The 19,594-nt window shown below is 36.7% G+C and overlaps 1 protein-coding gene across 1 annotated transcript; it reads right to left on the reverse strand.

The window, feature by feature from the left end:
• Positions 1 to 11,006: 11,006 nt before the first annotated feature.
• Positions 11,007 to 16,715, reverse strand: LOC121425633. The gene is made up of 2 exons (XM_041621756.1): positions 14,890 to 16,715; positions 11,007 to 12,169 (listed from the first exon to the last, which is right to left on the reverse strand). Exons 1-2 carry the CDS (start codon positions 16,298 to 16,300, stop codon positions 11,235 to 11,237), a joined length of 2,346 nt encoding a protein of 781 aa, XP_041477690.1. The 5' UTR covers positions 16,301 to 16,715; the 3' UTR covers positions 11,007 to 11,234.
• Between the last annotated feature and the right edge of the window lie 2,879 nt (positions 16,716 to 19,594).

A 19,594-nucleotide genomic window follows, 5' to 3' on the forward strand; every position in this document is an offset into this window, starting at 1 on the left:
GACCGGTTGTTTCAAAATTATAATATACGTCCAAAGTCTTTTTTCCAGACCCGGTTAATTCGAAAATTATAATGCAAGTCCAAAGTCTTTTTTCAGACCTGGTCGTTTCAAAAATTATAATATACGTCGGTGAGGGGTAAAGACAACACTCTTAGCCCAAGCATTTTAAGTGGGTTTAATTTTGAAGATTGGTCTCAGCTCATTTTTTTTTCAATATTTCTTTATCTTTTAAATAACCGGGTCCAGACGAAAGACTAAGCATAATATTCCACAAGAATAAGAATATGAGTCTTTTGTTTTTAGGATTGTTTAAATCATGTTTAAATCACCGGGTCTGGAATAAAGACAACGCTCTAAACATGTGCTTTTCTACATGCATGGTCTTAATTTGGAGGATTGTTGGTTCTTAGATTCGTTGTTGGGGTTGAGTTTTATTGATTTTTTATTCCTGAAATAATTGTGTCTGGAGGAAAGTCGATCTTCGACAATCGGTCTTCACGTTGTTCCACAGTAATTAGATTATTGCGTATTCGTTTTAGAATATTTGTAAAAACTATTTTATTTTTCAAATAGTAACCAAGTCTGGAGAAAGGATGTCTGCTTTACCCACGCGTTATTACACTGTTTTGTAGGGGTAGTAGTATTATTTAAAAAAAGACATATTTTTACTGGGTGAAACTTTGGAAATTTGGTCTTAGATTTGAAGTTTTTCAGTTACTTTTTTTTAATAGCCGGGTCTGGAGGAAAGAGTACGTTTTAAAACTCGTGTTATTCCACGAGAATAAGAATATAAGGTCTTATGTTAGAAGATTTTATTTTCGTAACTGTTTTAGGTCTGAAATGAAGACAACACTTTAAACCTCTTTTAAAACAGGTTCTTAGGTTGAAGGTTTGTTTGGTCTTAGACTTTGATTTTTTTTTAATTCTTAATATTAGCGTTTTTTAAGAAAAAAATGGTCGGGCTGAAAGACTACGCTATATCCAGCATTAATAAGATTATGGAGTCTTTATACTGTTTTTAAACTGTTATTCATAATGTTTAAATAACAGGTAACCGGGTCTGGAGAAAAGACTACGCTTGATTCTCAATTTACTCTTAGTGCATATATTCACAATATACACCGTATAAGTTGAAACAACAACAAAGACATTAATTCCACCAGTTTTAATTAACTGGGTCTGGAGACAAGACTAATCTCGATTCCCATTTTTTCCACAGGAATATCATTATCGTATCTTAGTTTGGACTTATATTATAAATTTTGAAATAACTGGGTCTGGAAAAAGACTTTGGACTTATCAAAATTCTTGAAACAACCGGGTCTGGAAAAAAAGACTTTGGACTTTTATTATATTTTTTTAAACAACCGGGTCTGGAAAAAAGACTTTGGATTTATATTATAATTTTTGAAACAACCGGGTCTGGAAAAAAGACTTTGGACTTGTATTTTGATGTTTTATTAACCCGGTCTGAAAAAAAGACTTTGCACTTTTGTGCTATATGAACGCATTACTATAGGATTTTAGTTTAGAACGGATTCGCCCAAAATCCCTTCAAATTTATTACATTTGTGGGTAAAGTCATTATTACATTTGTGGGCGATCAAAAATTATTACATTTGTGGGTAAAGTGTTATTACATTTGTGGGCGTTATTACATTTGTGGGTAAAGTGTTATTACATTTGTGGGCGTTATTACATTTGTGGGTGCAACAGGGGCACTGAGTATAAACATATGATTCCTATGTGCCGCAGTCAAGGCCCCCATTTTTTCGATATAAGTTTTGGGGTAATCTTATCACGTTGGATCATGCCCGACCATAGACTGAGAGAGGACGTAGCTTCTGCGATTTCAAGGGCAGGTATTGGTGTTTATAGATGTTTCCTAGTACTAACCTCTTCCATACTTTGAAGGTTGGTGAGACTTGGAACTTCTTGAAAGCTGATAGGTATTAAGAATTTTCATCCTGTGTCTGACCAAAGTTGTATTGTGGGCTATAGTATTCAGCAGGATCCTTCTTTCGGTGCGTTTGTCAGAAAAGCTTGGGTATTGCCCAAGTAGGTAAAGAATATCATAATCAATTTGCTTATCCATTGGGAGAATATTGAGCAATAAGTAAATAATTTCATCAGCCTTGGCAATCCCAGCACTCTCTTAAACAAGAATGTTTGAGCCTTTTTCAGATGGGATAGCATGTCGCCAGTATTAGATGTTAAACTTGAATTTTGTATAGCATCCTGGGTGTGCAGAACATTTTCCATAGATGTGCACATATTGGTGGGAGCAGGTGCAGAGTTCTTTGCTTGGTTCCAGTGAGAGAGAAGAAGCTGTTATATCCCTTTGAATAATGATGTCATTGGTGTGGTCAGTATTGCATCCGCTTTCAACTATGCCGAGGTGTGGATGCATTTTGCTTGCCTTGATCATCATTCCCCCAGATTCCACTTGGCTGACCTTAAACTGGTAGACATTTTTAAAATTATTATTATTACAACAGTACTTTTCTGTGTGTTATTTGTACACCTCCAATCACAGTAATAAGAGAAAATCCGGTCTAGCATAGTTTGGAGTTCGTGGGGGCAGGCACTGATGAGGGCAACATCATCCGCTAGAACTATCACACCCATTGAGCAACCAAGACAATTTTTCACCTGGAGTATCCCTTTAATTATATGTCTTTGTCCTAAGTTATGCAACACATGACATATTTCTATATATATATGGTACATAACCTTATGTTGCCAGGCAACAAAGCTTTTCATGTGACAAGTATTTCTTTTATTTGTTATATTTGTAAAAAAAAAATGTGTTGCTTGGAGCCTTGGACGGGCTACCGAACATTGTGGTAGAGTACTTTTGCTGTTTGAATGAGTCTACCCCATTTTTAGATGGATTTGGGTAAATATCTCTAGCTGTTTAAGCAGCTTTTCCTGCTTTGTGTAGGCTTTTTTCTTTGAGTGCCTGTACTGCCTGGCATAATATGTGATCAGATTGGAAACGTTACAATTCAACCCCTCCTTAAGAATTTTTTTTGGAGAATTCAAATTTTCTAAAGCAACTGTCTGATTTTTACTTTCTAGCGTCTTGCCTGAAAAAAAATTTTAAAAAGAAAAAAATAAAATATATGTATGTATGTTTATATTCATACCTATTAAACGTCTGCTACCGGCGGTTTCACGCCCGGACTTGAGGCGATCTTCTGGCAGACTGACGTTATTGGCTATTTGTGTGGTGCGGCGGGTCAATTTGATGCTTTGCTGGTTTCCAGTTTGGTCTCGTTCGGTGTCTGCACTTAGAAATCAGTTCTGACCTTTTGTTAAGTGAGTTTCTGTTTGTTATTGACACTTTTTCCTCTAAGCAAAGATTGCACAAGCCACTTTTTCTTTGGTTTAAGTTTGACTTTTTCAATGTCCCTAGTTTAATAGCGTAGATTCATTGTTCTTTTCTTTCAGATTCCATATGTATTTTGAGAGTTGAGTTTCGTTCCGGTATGCTCTGCTTTGTATAGCATTGAGCACTTTGCCCAATTATTGGCATCTTCACATGTATGGATATGTATGTATATATATATATATATTATATATATGGCCTATCATGGGAAAATGGGTATTGTAGGTGAACTTCTGGATTTTGTTTTTGCTGCCAAATTATCTGGATCAATGGAGGATTATGGTTCCTTTTTTTTTGGGGGGGGGGAACTATGTACCTAAAAACTTGGTTTTACTCATTAAATGGACAGGCATTATAACTAACAAATAATCACAAATACACAGGTATCTGATCTTACTTTTTTGCAATGTATTTCCTGCTACACTTTGTACATGTGTGTAGTGGAAATGCATTGCAAACATCTTATGCTTCAATTAAAAATATCAGTTTAATTCTTGATATGGAAGGGACTGCATACATTTACTCTCTTCTATGCAGCAGTTTTAGCAACAGTCAGAGATGTGTATCACTCCACTGTCCAAACTCCATTAAAATGGATATAAACCATGATAATCACTCTTTAGTGTGTGCCTTTAACATTATCACACACCTCTTGATGAAGCAGCAAACTTTCCACATTTCAACTTTCTACAATGACATCCTTCTAATGCGTCAGCAAACGGTGCAAATTAAGTTCAAGTTTTTTTTATAAAAAAACTCATATAGTTTGTTCATTTAAAGAAAAACATGTGTATTTATTGTTCCATTTCCTCCCCCACCGAGGAGGCCGAGGTGCCAAGAGATCTGCCTTGTCCTCATCTAAGATCTTTCCATATGTCCTCTTCCCACCCCTTGGAAATTCCAGTTGGTAGCTTAACTGGGAGCACCTGAGAGCATGTTAGCAGAGTTCACCAAAAGGGAGAATTTTTCTTTCTCTGCATTGTTTGCTTTCTTCATGTTTTTGTCTTAAAAATGCCATGTTCCGATGACTCGAATCTGCATGTTTGACGAATGAAAACGAAAGTTCACCAATATTAATGTGTTATAAAAACAGTCGCTTTACTCTCTCATTTCTTCACGATTCATAGACATTATCAACAACATAATATTCAACATACATTAACTTTCCACTTTTTGATTTATGTAAATTTTACTTGTTAATATCATAAAGGTGGAAGTACACCCTGTCATATGTTTCTATTAAAGATAAATAAGATTAAACTATTGAGTTAAAAAAAATCCCTCAAAATATCATATGAGATGTTCATATTCAAATGTTTGATTTTGATATATAACTTGCAAACAGCTTTTTCTGATCCTTAGTCCAATTTCTATATTTTGCCATTTTATGGTTCATCATTTGATATTTTGTCTATTTTCTATGAATCTAGATTTCATTTACTGGTAAAAATTAATTTAAAACAATATCTTATAAAACGGCAATTATTCTGAATTCATGGAGAAATCGGTTACAACTGACACGACAAAGTAAAAACTGGCACACTATTTCCACATAGAATATGGATTAAGCATGGAAAGCTACTTGAAGCGGTGGTATTGATGAATCCCAAATCAGAGAGTCTTGAAGAACTGCTTGAAGAGCTGCTGTCAGCTGTATGTTGGTACTGACATGTTTTGTCCTCACTGCACTAATCCAGTTGCTCTGTGGATCCATGATGTGCCTTTAACACAACAAAATAAAGCAAGACCAATCAGTTAACAAATTTTTCACCAAATATTTTAGTTTTAATGACCAATTGAAACGTTCAACCAAGCCGTTACATTGTGGGTGATACAGAGTCGTTGTAACATAGCGGATTGAGAAAAGTCGGCTGACTTCCTTCATTGCCTCTGGCAATAATTGAGTCCCTCTGTTTTTCAGCGTTTCTTAGGGAATCCTAGCTTTGAGTAGATGCTCAACAACGCTTCTGCTACTGTACCAATGTCAATCTCACAAAGAAGTACCTGCCTCCGGGTACCTTGCAGCGTAGTCTACCACCAGTAAGATGTAGCGGTGACTTAGCATGATTATTATCGCAAGTTGAGCAATTTTCGAAATATGTTTACCCCCCCCTCTTAATTACCACTTTCATGAGGGATTCTCCCAGATGGATGCCTTGCGAAGGTCTCTGAGACATATATTGTTGGTAGCCCATTTATGGTGGTGATCATGTGGGGTACACAATTACCATATGTCCTCAGTACATCAAGATCATAGTATTGGCCCAAAAGGCATTCACTTTTATAGAGTGATTGTTTTCTTGGAGAGCACATTCTCCCTCCTGCAATGGTCAGCCATCTAAATGGTGATTGGTCCATGAGATTTATCATTTTTTTCTCCTTTTTCTATGATGTTCTTACCCTCTGCAGACTTGCTCTGAGCCTCATCACCTTTTTGTGCCAAGTCTTCCTTCTTTAGTTGGGCTTTGGCTTTGTTTAATTTTTGATAACTTTTCAAATTTATCTTGCATTGTTCCCCATTTCCTTCCTTCTTAAATATGAACTGGCTATCTCCTTGAATTTGGAAGATTGTTCCTTGTTCAAACTTCTTTGTATTCATTTGTCTTTTTGGAAAGTGTTCTGCTTCCTGGAAACCTAGTTTTTTATTTTGCCATGTAATGAGCTTTGGTGATTCTGATATCTGGCCATGTAGGAAGTCTGCTGTCTTGTTCAGCTCCATGTCACCGTGTCGGCTAGGACCACTCTCTCTGCTCGTTTAAAGTGTTGTATTTGGGCTGTCTAACAAAGCTAGAATATAGTTCCGAAGTGTGACATCATTCGCCATGGTGTCATGGCGGGCTGGTTTTGAACAGAGTCGCAGCTGACGATTGTCGGTACACATGCAAATGACTCTGTCTTGTCCGAAATAATAAGTTGCAATCGATTGAATTCTGATAGCAACCATTTTCTCCTCTGAAAAGCACCCACTTTCATTCGGCGGTTCATTTGTTTAGAACCAGGCCGCCATGACACCATAGCGACTGACGTCATCGCTTCAGTACTTTATAGCTTACAATGCCTTTCATTCCCTTCTTCATGCCCTTCTCACTATTCCTATCCTTCACGATTCAATAACTTTAGACTGCTAAAATTATTCTAACAAATCTTTTTTCACAGGACACCTTAATGTTACATAACATCATTGTATACTCATATACAACATCTTCTAGCTGTACATTGTACCTTAAGATAAGACAATTTGTTTGCCAAAATTATTATTTTTCATTCTGAATGTGAATTTCCAAATTCCTCTTCCCTCAAACTGTAAAAGAATGGACCAAAAATATATGAGACAAATGACTTTAGGATATCGTCTATTTTCAGGAATCGTGGGTATCCATGTTCCAGGATATTTCTGGGGGGGGGGAAGCGAACCATTTTGGGAGCACATGTTTGTGTGGGAGAACATCTTCCATGATAATGCCTCAATCAAACAAATATTTTGAATGAGTTTTCATCGATCAGTTTGGGTAAGTCTCATTGATGTGGCTTTATTACCATTCTTTTGTATCCTATGGGCCGTAATCTGAAGTCGGGTGTAACTTAAACTCAGGTTTAAAGTTGTGGTTTAAGTATGGACAGCCAATTGTCACATAATCACTAATAGTAAAGATATCATACTTCAGCTCATTCGGTTCTCAAATCATTTACTAACTGTGTAGGAAGTATAAATAAATGATTGTCTTCATCATCGATTAATCAGGAAATAGCACAGTAAACATAAGAAACATACAATTTGATGAAATTTTGATACTTTTGGCCTTCCATACTTAAACCACAACTTTAAACCTGAGTTTAAGTTAAACCCGACTTCAGAATACGGACCTATGTGTCTTACAATTCCGGATTGTGAGGCAAGTCGATAATAGAAATGACATGTCAGGCAGCTTCAAATCATGTCAATTTGAAATTCACAGTAATCAAACAGTTCTTGCCAAATTTATCATACAATTGAAATATGCAGTTAAAGGAGAAGTTCACCCTGACAATAAAAATTATTTTGAAAGTAGGAGAAAAATAATTAAAAAAAATATTGGCCAAGGGGCTTGAGAAAAATCCATTGAAGAATAAAAAAAGTTGTAAGAATTTCAACTATTTGATTTGTGACATATGCAAGCAGTTTCCTACATTAATGAAATGTCATTTTCTCAAATAATTGAAAATGGTGTTTAAGGTACCTTTAGCATATCAATAGACAAATCATTTCATACCCGTTCCAAAAAAGAAAATCATGATAAGTCATCACGAACCATTAAAAAAAAAAATGAAATTCATGCATTTTATATTACACAACATATGGGGCAGCTGCTCGTTTATGACGTTACAAATCCTAAACTTAAAATTCTAATGACTTTCTTAATCTATAATGGATTTTCCTCAAACCTTCAATATTTTTTATTATTTTTACAATAAACTAAATTTCAGGGTGAACTTCCTCTTTAAAAGCACAATTTTATGAAATTTGGTTGAACACAGTCATAGAGGAGTCATGTCGGCTACATTATAATCTTCATCTGCACATTCAAGTAAATAAGGAAAATGGACATTGCTGTTATTTTCTATTGTTTATTTGTACAAAACCTTGAAGAGTTGGTTTTGCCTGTCACAAAATAAATATATGCACATGTACTTCTGAAAGTATAAAGCATATCATCTGTATTTGCATAATACTGCATAAAATGTACATCTCGTCTTTCAATTTGGCTGTCTTCTAGCAAAACTCTTTGGCCGGTATTCTGAAGTCGGGTTTAACTTAAAATCAGGATTAAAGTTGTGGTTTAAGTATGGATAGCCAATCGTTACATAAATCACTATTCATCACTCATTTGGATCTCAAATCATTCATAATTGTCTATGAAGTATAATAATTGTCTTCACCATTGAATAATCAGGAAAGAGCACAGTAAATGTAAGATACATACAACTTAATATTTTTTTTACACTTTAAGCTTCCCATAATTTTAGCACAGAGTTAGACCATGGTCCAAGTTAAACCCGACTTCAGAATACATGCCTTTGAGCACATGTACAAATAAGAAACTTCTTGCAACATTCTGCAATCACATTGTACTGAAAACAGTTACATTCTTGCAAGCATTTCTGAAATCAATTAAACATGCAATAATTTCCGAAATAGTTATAAAATTGGTTACATTCATGTTATCATTTTTAAAATCAAATTGTAATGAAAATTTTCATTTGTGTGATATTTTCTGAAATACTGAAAGATTTTTGGTTTCTTTTGTATAACATATTGTCATGCTGTGTAATTTGAGAGTTCAGGACATACTAGATTTAAATTCAGAATTTTGAGGAACATTGAAGCCTGGTTGAGACTTGAGAAATTCAATTCAGCAAAATTTATTTTATGAGTTTAGTTTACTATTCATCCAAAGGTATGCAGGCAGAGTCATGACACTTTTATACCGTCTTTCCTAGGAATTTGATTTGTACAGATGAAGGAAAATGTCTCTTGCATTTGCAATATTTTTTAGTTTACCTCATTTCCATTGATTACTTGCACAAAAAATGTTGCTGAGCTTTTGTTACACCATGGGCCTGTTTTACAAAGAGTTGCAATAGATTTATAATATCAAACTGACAATGAAATTCAACTCAAATTGTGTACATAAGATATAGGAAATTATACAAATCTCAATTTGAGTTTGATATAAATCTATCACAGCTTTTTGTCGGGAAGGATTCAGGTATGAACAACTTGTTACTATAAATGTCAATTGTATGTTGAGCAATTCTCAATGTACAAAATTCACAACATATTTCATGAAATCTGCTGCCTTGTATATTAAAAATGATGAGAGAATTTTATATCATTTGAATTACAAAGAGTAATTTCATTTATAAAGATATTTGGTACCTATACCAATTTGAAAGTAATTTCCGATCCATTCTATGATCCCGTATTGTAGGCCAACCATTTAGTTGGTTTGTTCGTATTGTTTTGTGAAGATGAATTGTAGATTGATACGCGTTTCTGTGAATACTTTCTATGATAAATTCAATGAATATTTTACATTTTGAAGAAATGTTGTCATATTATACAAAAATGCATCCATAATCATCAAAGCATAAAGGTTATTAGTCATTTTTGGATGCATATTATGGAGGTCTCAAGGTAAACATTGATGTACTAAATACTAGTAGATGCTTATACATGAAGGTATAATGATCATAACAGTAAACATTACTTGCCAGACAGTCCAGATTCATTTAGATGATTTTGATTTTGAATGAATGATGTTTGAAATTTTACAGTCAACTCATCTTTTTGTTTATATTTATGAGTAAATTATTGATTACTGTTCTATTTCAGTGTTTCTAATATACCAAATATTCTATTTTTACGGTTATATGATTAATTTAATGAGTAGTGTGTCAATGTCAGCGATTTTCCATGCATTAAATGTCATATTAAAACATCTAAAGCAATATATCATTGTGTCAAGTGTCACAGTTTGATGTTCTCAGTAAAATAATATCATAATGGGGGCATGGTGGCTCAGTGTAATTGGTAAACACCAGGGAAGTGTTGAAACAACACTGGTTTGGCATTAGGCTAACACCAGAGAGGCATTAAAGCAACACCAGTAGTGTTAAAACAGTATCGGATTGATTCTAAACTGGTGTTGTTTCAACACTTGCCTGGTGTTTATCGATATCTATACCAGGGGCCTGTTTTACAAAGAGGTATGATTGATCCAATTAATCGAAACTATGGAAAGCCAGTAAAGTCAACATGAAAAATGCATGTTTGTTCAAAAAAAATTCTAGATATAAATGTATATCCATGAATTCATTGATTTCTTGACAATTTGGTGTGTTCTCTAACTTCTCTTTTGTTAACAAAAGACATTTTGCAAATTTTCTGTAGGAACATGTTTTGACATGGATGGATTTCCATAGAGTTATGATGGATTGGATCAATCGTAACTCTTTGTAAGATGGAGCCCAGGCTGGTGTTAAATGAATACCGGCATTTTTGTAGTGCAATGACTTACAGAAATGGGACCATCTGCCATCTAACTAGACTCTTTGCATATTAGAATGAAAAAGGGTAGTTATCTTTTGCACGGCCAGCATGAAAACCAGCTCATAAAGTGGTTACCCTCGTTAAATATGCGATTAATGTGAAGAATTAAATTGTAACTCATTTAAATTTAACTCTGATACTAGAGCAATATAAATATGTTTGGTACTTAGTACATCAGTATCTAGAAATAGAATGTAGCAAAGAAATACTCATGCATTTTACTGATGTACATTTAAAGCTCTTAAATTAGGTGCCATTATAACCTGATCTCTCTTGCAATAGTTCAGTTGAAGAGCTTATACTTCTAGTCATTTCATAAAATGATAGTTCTGGGCCCCATCTTACAAAGAGATATATGATTGATACAATCAGTCTTAACTCTATGGAAATCCATCAGTGTCATTTTTTTTACTATAAATTTGCTTAATGTCCTTTGTAATCAAAGGAGATCACACCAAATTGTCAAGAAATCAATGAATTTATGGATATACATTCGTATATAGAATTTTTTAGAAATAAAAATGCATTTCATATGTTGACTTTGCTGGATTTCCATATTTGCAATGATTGGATCAATCGCAACTCTTTGTAAGACAGGGCACAGGTTTATATCCTCAAACAATAGTTGCTGGATTGTGCATGCCATCATGCTTATGTCGTCTTCCTCTCTGTCTAGGGTGCGTACAGCCATTGTTCGAAGGTACTGTGGATGAATCGACACCTTCAGTACTTTGACAGTTCTGGTCAAGGTTCTTACACAACCGTTGTTAGATTCTGCATGCCATGTTTATGCCGCCTTCCTCTCTGTCTTGAGCGTGATCTTCCATTGTCTGAAGGCACTGGAGAAGATGCACCACCTTCAGTAGTTCCCCTGTTGGACAGTCCTGAGTTGTCCATGATCCGTGGAGTCGACTTCCCAGACCTGTCGCTTCCTCGTAAGAGAAGGATCTTGTTGCCATCAAAGTCTGTAGTCTGCCATCTCTTCTCACTGATCGGACTGCAGACGTTCGGCAGAAGAGGAACCAAACTTCCCATATCGGCAATCTTGAACTGCAGGATGACGTCCTCCATGGGTTGAGGGGTGTACCCAGATGGTAACCTCTTCAGGGAGAGCTGTATCTCAAGATTCCGTGTCGGATCGGAGTAGATGTTAAAGAAGCAGAAGTCCTCTTTTTGGTACTGGACACCATGTCCAAGTATAGTTGCATAGAGTTGGATGGAGTTAAACCAGTGCTCATCCGATACAAAGAGTTGAAAGCGTAGTCTGTCCGATCCGCAGTGGACCTGACGAACAGCCCAAAGAGGCATGTTGTTGGCATGAGCATAGTAGTCCTGATTGTTTGTTGGGTAGGGTACCGCACTGGGCCCCAACTCTGACCGATGATGCAGGGCCCACGGTTCCTTCCTTAAGAACCCTTGAGCATCCTCTAGTCGATCCGCTCCCAGTTCCTCCTGGATGAAGACAACGATGGCTAGAGCAGGAATCTTGGTGTGATCATCATCGTCGGGTTCAGGTGGATGAACGCTGATGCTCCGTTCGGCGTAGTTGAAGATGGCAAACTGAGGCACTATGGCTGATGTGATTGGTCGGAGGAAGTTCCGAAGTCTGTCTGCTTGGCCTGGATCTGTGATGAAATGGACTGTGATGTGGTATGGGTCATGTGATGTAGTTGCATTCCACTGACTCTCTGAATAAAAAAATAAAAAATGAGAAGGAATCCAATGAATACAGAATAAAATTGTTGTACTGACTGTTTGGACTCACAAAACAGTCAGTCTCAAGCTTACTTTATTTCATAATTATATTACTAGAACGTTGGAACAAAGAGAGAAAATTAGACATTAAAACTTTAGAAGCTGAAATTGTTTTTTATCACTACTGTATGGGGAACATTTTAGTGAAAATTTGTTTGTCATCTGAAATGAATGACATTTCGTCTCCCTAAAAATGAGAAAAGCAAAGCCCCTCCCCAATGAAAATGAAAATAAATAAATGAAGGAGACATGGCGTTCAATGGGTGCACCATTATATTTTCAAATTTTACAGGGTGAGCCTGCACCTTCCTCCCTAATCCACCCACTGGATCCGCGCCTGGATGGGCTACTGTTATCTGGTTTAATGTCAAACGATTCATTGATCTTATTACTATAGAGAAAGTGGCAAATTAAATCATTTTATATCTGCTAATTTTAAGTGAAATGATGTGAATTCCAAGACAAGATGGCGCAGATAGGTTTGCAGGAGAGCCGAGGAAGAAGGAGACGACGGAGGAGGATAACAAGAACGATGAAGAGGAGAAAAAAGGAGGGGAAAAGAAAACGAATGAGAAGACGGTAAAAGAACAATCAGATGGAGAAGAATCAAAAGAAGAAGGTAGTTGAAATGGGGAAGATGGAGGATTATAAGAAGAAAGACAATGAGAACGTAAGGTGAATGAAAAGAAGAATAAGAGGATGGAGATGAGAAGGAAAAGATAAAAGAATGAAGGAGAGAGAGAGGAGAACATAAGATGATGAATACAGGTAAAAACAATTGGAAGAGGAAGCAATGAGATGAAGGGAAGAAAATGATGAGGAGCTAGGAAGATTTTTTTTTAAAGAAACGGTCCCTGAATAAGACAACACTTCATATCGTTTCGACGAGTCAGTCAGTTCAGCCATGGTTCAATCCATTCTTATTGACTGGACAATACGATTAAATTAAAAACTGCTGAGAATTCCCGGTTTTATATCACGGCCTTGGCGTGTTACCATTACATAACAACATCGATTACTCCGACAACAATGGCTGGCGATAAATCGTTTGTTTCACTCATTCTTTTTTAACTATTTAATCCATAGTTGTTCAGATCGATGTTTACGACTCTCGTCGATAACAGATGAAGGAACAACAAATGTCAGAAATATATTGATCGTATTGGTGACAACTGACTCCTTTTTGAGCTGTTAATGGACTGGGAGATAGATGCGATGACCATCGATCCGCTAGCCTGAAACCTTGACACCCTTTTGCCCCTTCCACTTCATCAAATGTAAGAACAGAGTATATTTTGGACGTCGCAAACCAAGCCCGGAAACTAAATTGTCCAAGAGGATAGTTTTACCGCTGTAACACTGACTATTCGAGTTAGATCATGACGGTGGCAGTTTTGTTTCGATTTCCAATGTTGATTTGAGTCTGAGATGAGAGACTACTACCCGCATCCCAATCGTAACAATTGTCTTTTGAGAAAATGACGGAGGCGTTAGTAATATCTGTTATCAGCCGGCCACACAATCGACTTCTTTGGCGAGACTCGATCTATGTTCGGACAATAGTCCGTTTGAAAGTTTAGAAAATATAGAATGGGAAGTTTGGTACATAATTATAGGGTTCTAACATTCCCTTTATATAAATTACACGCCAGTATATTTTTACAACCAAAGGCAAATCGGTACTTAGGTTATAAATTTTAAAACTACGTTCTAAGCACATGCACCCGATCTGAATCCAGATCTATCGCGGACTAAAAATTATAATTATTGGCGAATTCTACTCAAATATGAATTAACTCACGTTATAGTACCTTATCAATATTATTGCATTCGAGTTTGCTCTGAATTGAGTAAAAGGTAATGCACAATTTATAGGATCTATTAAGTAAGAACGGAGTATGATCAACATTTGAAAAGAAACTTAGTAAATCCCTGCTTAAGTTTAGATTTGCCGCTCTTTTTTGTCCAATCTACATGTATAATATAACAACTAATTGCTCCACTTTCTACCAACTAGTCAAAATATTATATGTACATACAGTGTAGTTTCCTTAAAAATACATGCCTAAACAGTGTTAAAACTTGCCCCAAATTCTTATTCTACTTTCAGAAAACTGTGGTATAGTATCTCCATATTGAGATTAAGCAAATTCAAACGAAAGAATTGAAATGAAAGAAACCGAAAGTGAGGACGTTATGGAAATCAGTGAAAATTGACAATATTGCATGTTCAAGTTCCCCATCACGATAAATGACCGTTTTGGTGATCATTATTTCGTCACCCCATTCTCAGTGGAGAGGAAGATAATAACTTTTATTTATTTATCTATTTATTGATTCATTTGTTTATTTATTATTTATTTATTCATTCATTCATTTACTTATTTCTTGATTGATTGATTAATTATTCATTTATTTATTTATTTATTTATCTATTCATTCAGTTACTAATTTACTTTTTTGCTTATTAAGTAAGTCAAACGAACTTATTCAGGATAACAAGATCTTTTTAAGAATTGTTTTACATTATGGTCTTGCAAAAATTTGGAACATCATTAAATATCAATACTGGATCATCTTAAAGAAATAGGTATGAAAACCAATATATCATACAAAAAATGAATTATGTGATTAAAAAAATGATGTAAATTACCTTGAGGAATTTTACTCTGTCTCAGTAGATCAATGGTAGAAATTGGTTTGACGTGGGGATGAGTTCCAGTACAAGCCCAGGATGATCTCCTCTTGTTTCTCCTATAAGCTTTCAACCGCTCAGCATGTTCACTTTCAGACAACGTTGACTCGTCCTTGGCTTCTGATGTCGACGACGACGCGCCCTTGTCATCTTCATGATCGTCGCTTGCGCCTTCGAGTTCGGGCGTGGTTGACGGATTGTAAACCACGCTGCTTCTAGGAGAACGAGGGAGATGAAGGCTTGGTAGGATAGGGGCGATGGTCCCGTGGGATGCCCGTCGACGTCGAAGATACTTGGCTCGCTCTCGAGGAGAAGTCAGGTCCACCGACGACGACGAAGTCTCCGCCTTGTCTGCTTCATGGACGTCATTACCGACTTCATTGTTGGCTTCGATGATCGAATCTTCGGCGATTTTACTCTGTAAGGAAATCTGGTGTTGGCGGATTTCTCGGGCAAAGGCTTTGTCTTCCAGCACACTCAAACCCATGTTGCTGACGTCTGCCAAGGAGTAACGCCGAGGTCGTCGGGAATTGCCACTTAAAGAATTGCTTGAAAAAGGACACGGTGGGGTCAGGAGTCGAGGGGTGCTAGGTAGAGATGATGGGACCTTGGTTTTAGGGTCTCTGGTATCTACTTCCATCAAATTCACCGCATCCCGATTGTTGTTTTTCTCTACCCCGTGACTGCCATCCTTCAGTTTCAGTCTGTTTAACTCATCATCAGTCGAATGATTCTTCTTTACTTTCATTTCGTTGGTTAAATTATCCAGTGAATGTCTTCTTTCTTTCAAGTCAATTTGTCGATTCTCTGCTATCATTTCGTCACCAGGTCCGACCCCGTCTAAAGAAGCGACATCGTTGGTTGTACTTGCATTACTCTTAGGGTGTTCAGCAGTTTGTTCGGGCTCGGATTCTGATGTGGACTTGTCTTCAACAGTTTCTTGGTCTATCACCACCGTTGGGACCACCAGCTCCTCGTCATGTTGCTTTACGAAAGTGTCCTCAGCTATTACCGGAATGGCTGGTTTGTAACCAGACTTCGGTTTCACCCACGATGGCAAGTATTGACTGGGGATCCAGGTGTTTACAAGATTACAGTTAGGATCCTCAAAATCCTTTTCATTTTGAAGATCATCCTCAAAATCTTTATCAACATGGACAATGCCAGTTATATAGTCTGATGGTTTTCCACGATCGGGCGGTCCTACCTCAAAGTCATTATCGTTGTTCTTAGAGTCGGAACTATAATTAGCTAATCCCGCATTGTATCCTGCAAAGATGTTGAGGGCCTCTTCAAGCGTAGGGGCAACGTCAGTACGATGATCAATATCTAATGAAGTGATGTCTTTTGTTTCAGTAGAGTCAGCCATTTTGCGCCATTAATTAATATGCTATGATGTGTCAAAAGCCGTTTCTTCACTACCAAACGCTGCTATATTTACCGACTGATGCTCGGCATCGCACCTCTCACATTCTACCACTTTTAATCAAATCTCTTCAACACCGAAGCCCAGTGGTCGTGTCACTCAATTTCAGATGTCACGATGCCATTTAGACAATGCCACTGATCACCTAAACATATCTTGACACGATGAAAGACCGAGGGAATAAGATGATGAAAACTTACAATCCCCGACCGCCACTCTGAATAGACGCTCTCCGGAGTGAGAATCCTTTGAATAGCGCTTGGTGGCGGAGTTCAGCCCATTGATTTTTATAGTCCGGATAAGACGCTTTTAAGAGCCTTTGACACGGTGGACAATTCTGATAGATGGTAGCTTGGGAGGAATGGACAATAGGATGGGAATCGCAGTGGCCTTTACCGATTGGAATTACTTTCATTTCAAGAACTAAAATGAGCACCGTTCTTTTAAAAGAAGAAGTCTGAAAACCAGTTTGGCGACGATTGGTGTTATCGGCGCTTGTTTATGGGTGCTGCCTGACTAGTTTTCTTACCATGATTACAAAGTAGAAAACATCACCTCAAACAAACGTTACCAATGTTAACAAAATGCAACCAATTCGAACGAATCCCACCAATTTGAACAAATGCAACCAATTTGGACAAATGATGCGATTTGGATACCAGTGAAGTGGTTATCAAAAGATATCACGGTCGATAACAATTATATTCTTGGATTTAAATTGGGTTCAATAAAAAAATGGTAAAGTTTTGAATCCCCCTTTGCCACAATGATCTAGATTCTATTGACCCTTTCTATACTGTATATGGATCACTCAAATGGTATGCTAGATAGAGATGGTTTGGTTCTTTATTTACAGATCTAAATCTGATCCTAACAGTAAAATATCTAATCGTAGTGACTTCAAATTTCTCTGAAATAAGATGATGATGGCGATGGTGGAATCTTATATCGTGTAGCGTCAGTATATACCTCTGCTGGGTGCTTATGGCGCTTGCTAAAAAAGGGAAATGTCTTCCAAATTTAATTGTCTTCAAACATGACAAAATCATCATTCATTTCAAATATTGTCCTAGTAGTCCTACGATTAATGTGGGACCTGGGGCGGAGTGGGGCCCGTTTCATAAAGCTGTTCGTAAGTTAAGAGCGACTTTAAGAACGACTGGTGATCTATCCTTTCTTACTCACTAAACAATCGCCAATGGTGCGTTATATCATTTACCACAAGAAAGGATCACCAGTCGTTCTTATAGTCGCTCTTAACTTACCAACAGCTTTATGAAACACCCACCAGTAAGGTTCTTTTTTTTAATCTATATTTTAATAAGCTCTGAATTACTCATTGATCATGCGCAGCAGAGGAACTTATCGCCCCAACTATATATTTTTTTCTAAGATTTTCAATTTGTAGTGCTTATTTTTATTACGAACCCATAATGTGTGCACAAGATCTTTAAGTTCCAATTGAAATGTGTAATGTGTTTGGCGTTTATTTCGCTCCCTTTGCTTTTATATAGCTTTTTTTAATCTGATATAATTCTTGTCCCACGAAAAAAGTAATTTTTTTCTGGCATACTTTTTGTGATCTGAATTTAGGTATAAAAGATCACAGGGGCGGCGGAACGTATTTTTGTCGGGGACAAAGCCAAAAGGGGCACTTATATAATGTTTAGTGCAAACGGATATTTTCACCATAAGGTTATTATCTGTGTAAAGAAGTTGTGTGTTTTGTAGTAATTAAGTCGAGCAAAGTTTTTTTGAAGTGATTTCTGGTTGATAAGATATGCATTTAGGTTTTATATTTCCTCGAGCGAGCGGTTTGGGAAAATGTTCAAATCTGAAGTTGTAAAACTCGCATTTTGGTCAATTGTGGCGCTGATTACTGTTAAAAGGGCATCCTTGCGAGATGTTGCGAGCGCGAACCATGAGCTCATAACTTTTGATGAAAACTAAACATTCCGAGCAGTTTTTGAAAAACATGAAAAAGATGTGTATCTAACTAAAGGAATAACGCGAGCGCGAAACGCGAGCTGAAATTTTTAATATACTGACCAGAAAAGGAACATGAATAGGATACATATCTCACATTAAGAATAATGCGACCGCGAAACACGAGCCAAAAATATGTGATATTTAAACCTGAAAACTGGACATTCTAACTTTTCTAAGCATTTTTGTAAACATGAACAGGAGGAGTACTTTGCTATACAATAATTAATGCGAGCGCAAAGCGCTTGCCAAAATTTTGTGATTTCCAACCTGAAAACTAGACATTCTAAGCATTTCATTTTTTGTAACAATGAACAGGACGAGTATCTTGCTAAAAATTTCTTACCTAAATGTATTATGTTATACTTCAAAAAGGGTATTTCATTTTGACAAAAGGCACATTTCATTTTGAAAAGAGGGGATTTTTTTCCTATTGGGATTTTTTTATAGGGGGGGCAAGTGCCCGCGGTTCAGCCGTCCCTGAGGAAATATGTCTCTGAATAGTTTAAAATGCGCATTGGATGGCAAAGTTACCATAATAATAACTTATCATGCAACAAGGCACTAAAATTTTACTTCTGACACCGGGGGCTGCATGCCGCTGTAATAGTCCCCTGGCAATATTTGAAGTCGATGGCTTCATTATTGGTTTATCACCATCATGACCATAAACACTTGCTATATAGATACATTTTCCCCTCTCACCGCCCTTTTCCCCTTTTGTTTATTTTATTATATCCCTTTTTTACATTCTACTGAATATTGCGCGTCGGGGGCACGTATCCTTCCCCGTACACCACTACATAGGTGAAGTCGTAAAGATCCTGCGGTTTTCAAATTTGATGTCCCGATATAACGGTGTCATTAATGACAAGGTTTATTATAAAATCAATAACACGTCGAAGTTCTCTTTCTTTCAAAGATTCGTTTTTAATTAATTGTGGAAAACACTGAACAATATGATGATTCCCCGCCATGCTTTTATTTCGTTACGACGGTTTTTAGGTGAACGAACTTTAAGACCCTACCACTACTGTAATTAACAGTCTCATACAGGACGACAGGGGCGGATCCAGGATTTTCAAGGGGGGGGGGGCCGGGAGGCACATTTTCTTGGGTATAATTGACAAGCAAAAAATGAAAATAAGAAATCGTGTGTGTATGAACGACATATAAAAAAAGTAATATGCTGTGACTCAAAGGGGGGGGGGAACTTAGGTAGAACGGCATATTTACATTACAAATCTTTAT

The sequence above is a fragment of the Lytechinus variegatus genome, chromosome 12, assembly GCF_018143015.1.
Source record: "Lytechinus variegatus isolate NC3 chromosome 12, Lvar_3.0, whole genome shotgun sequence".
Taxonomy (NCBI): Eukaryota; Metazoa; Echinodermata; class Echinoidea; order Temnopleuroida; family Toxopneustidae; genus Lytechinus; species Lytechinus variegatus.

Excerpts from the sequence above, each read along its gene's own strand:
- LOC121425633 (XM_041621756.1), bottom strand. The coding sequence starts at position 16,300 with ATGGCTGACTCTACTGAAACAAAAGACATCACTTCATTAGATATTGAT. Across the intron at positions 12,170-14,889 it reads ACAGAGTAAAATTCCTCAAG|AGAGTCAGTGGAATGCAACT; the intron begins GTAATTTACATC and ends TTTTTTATTCAG.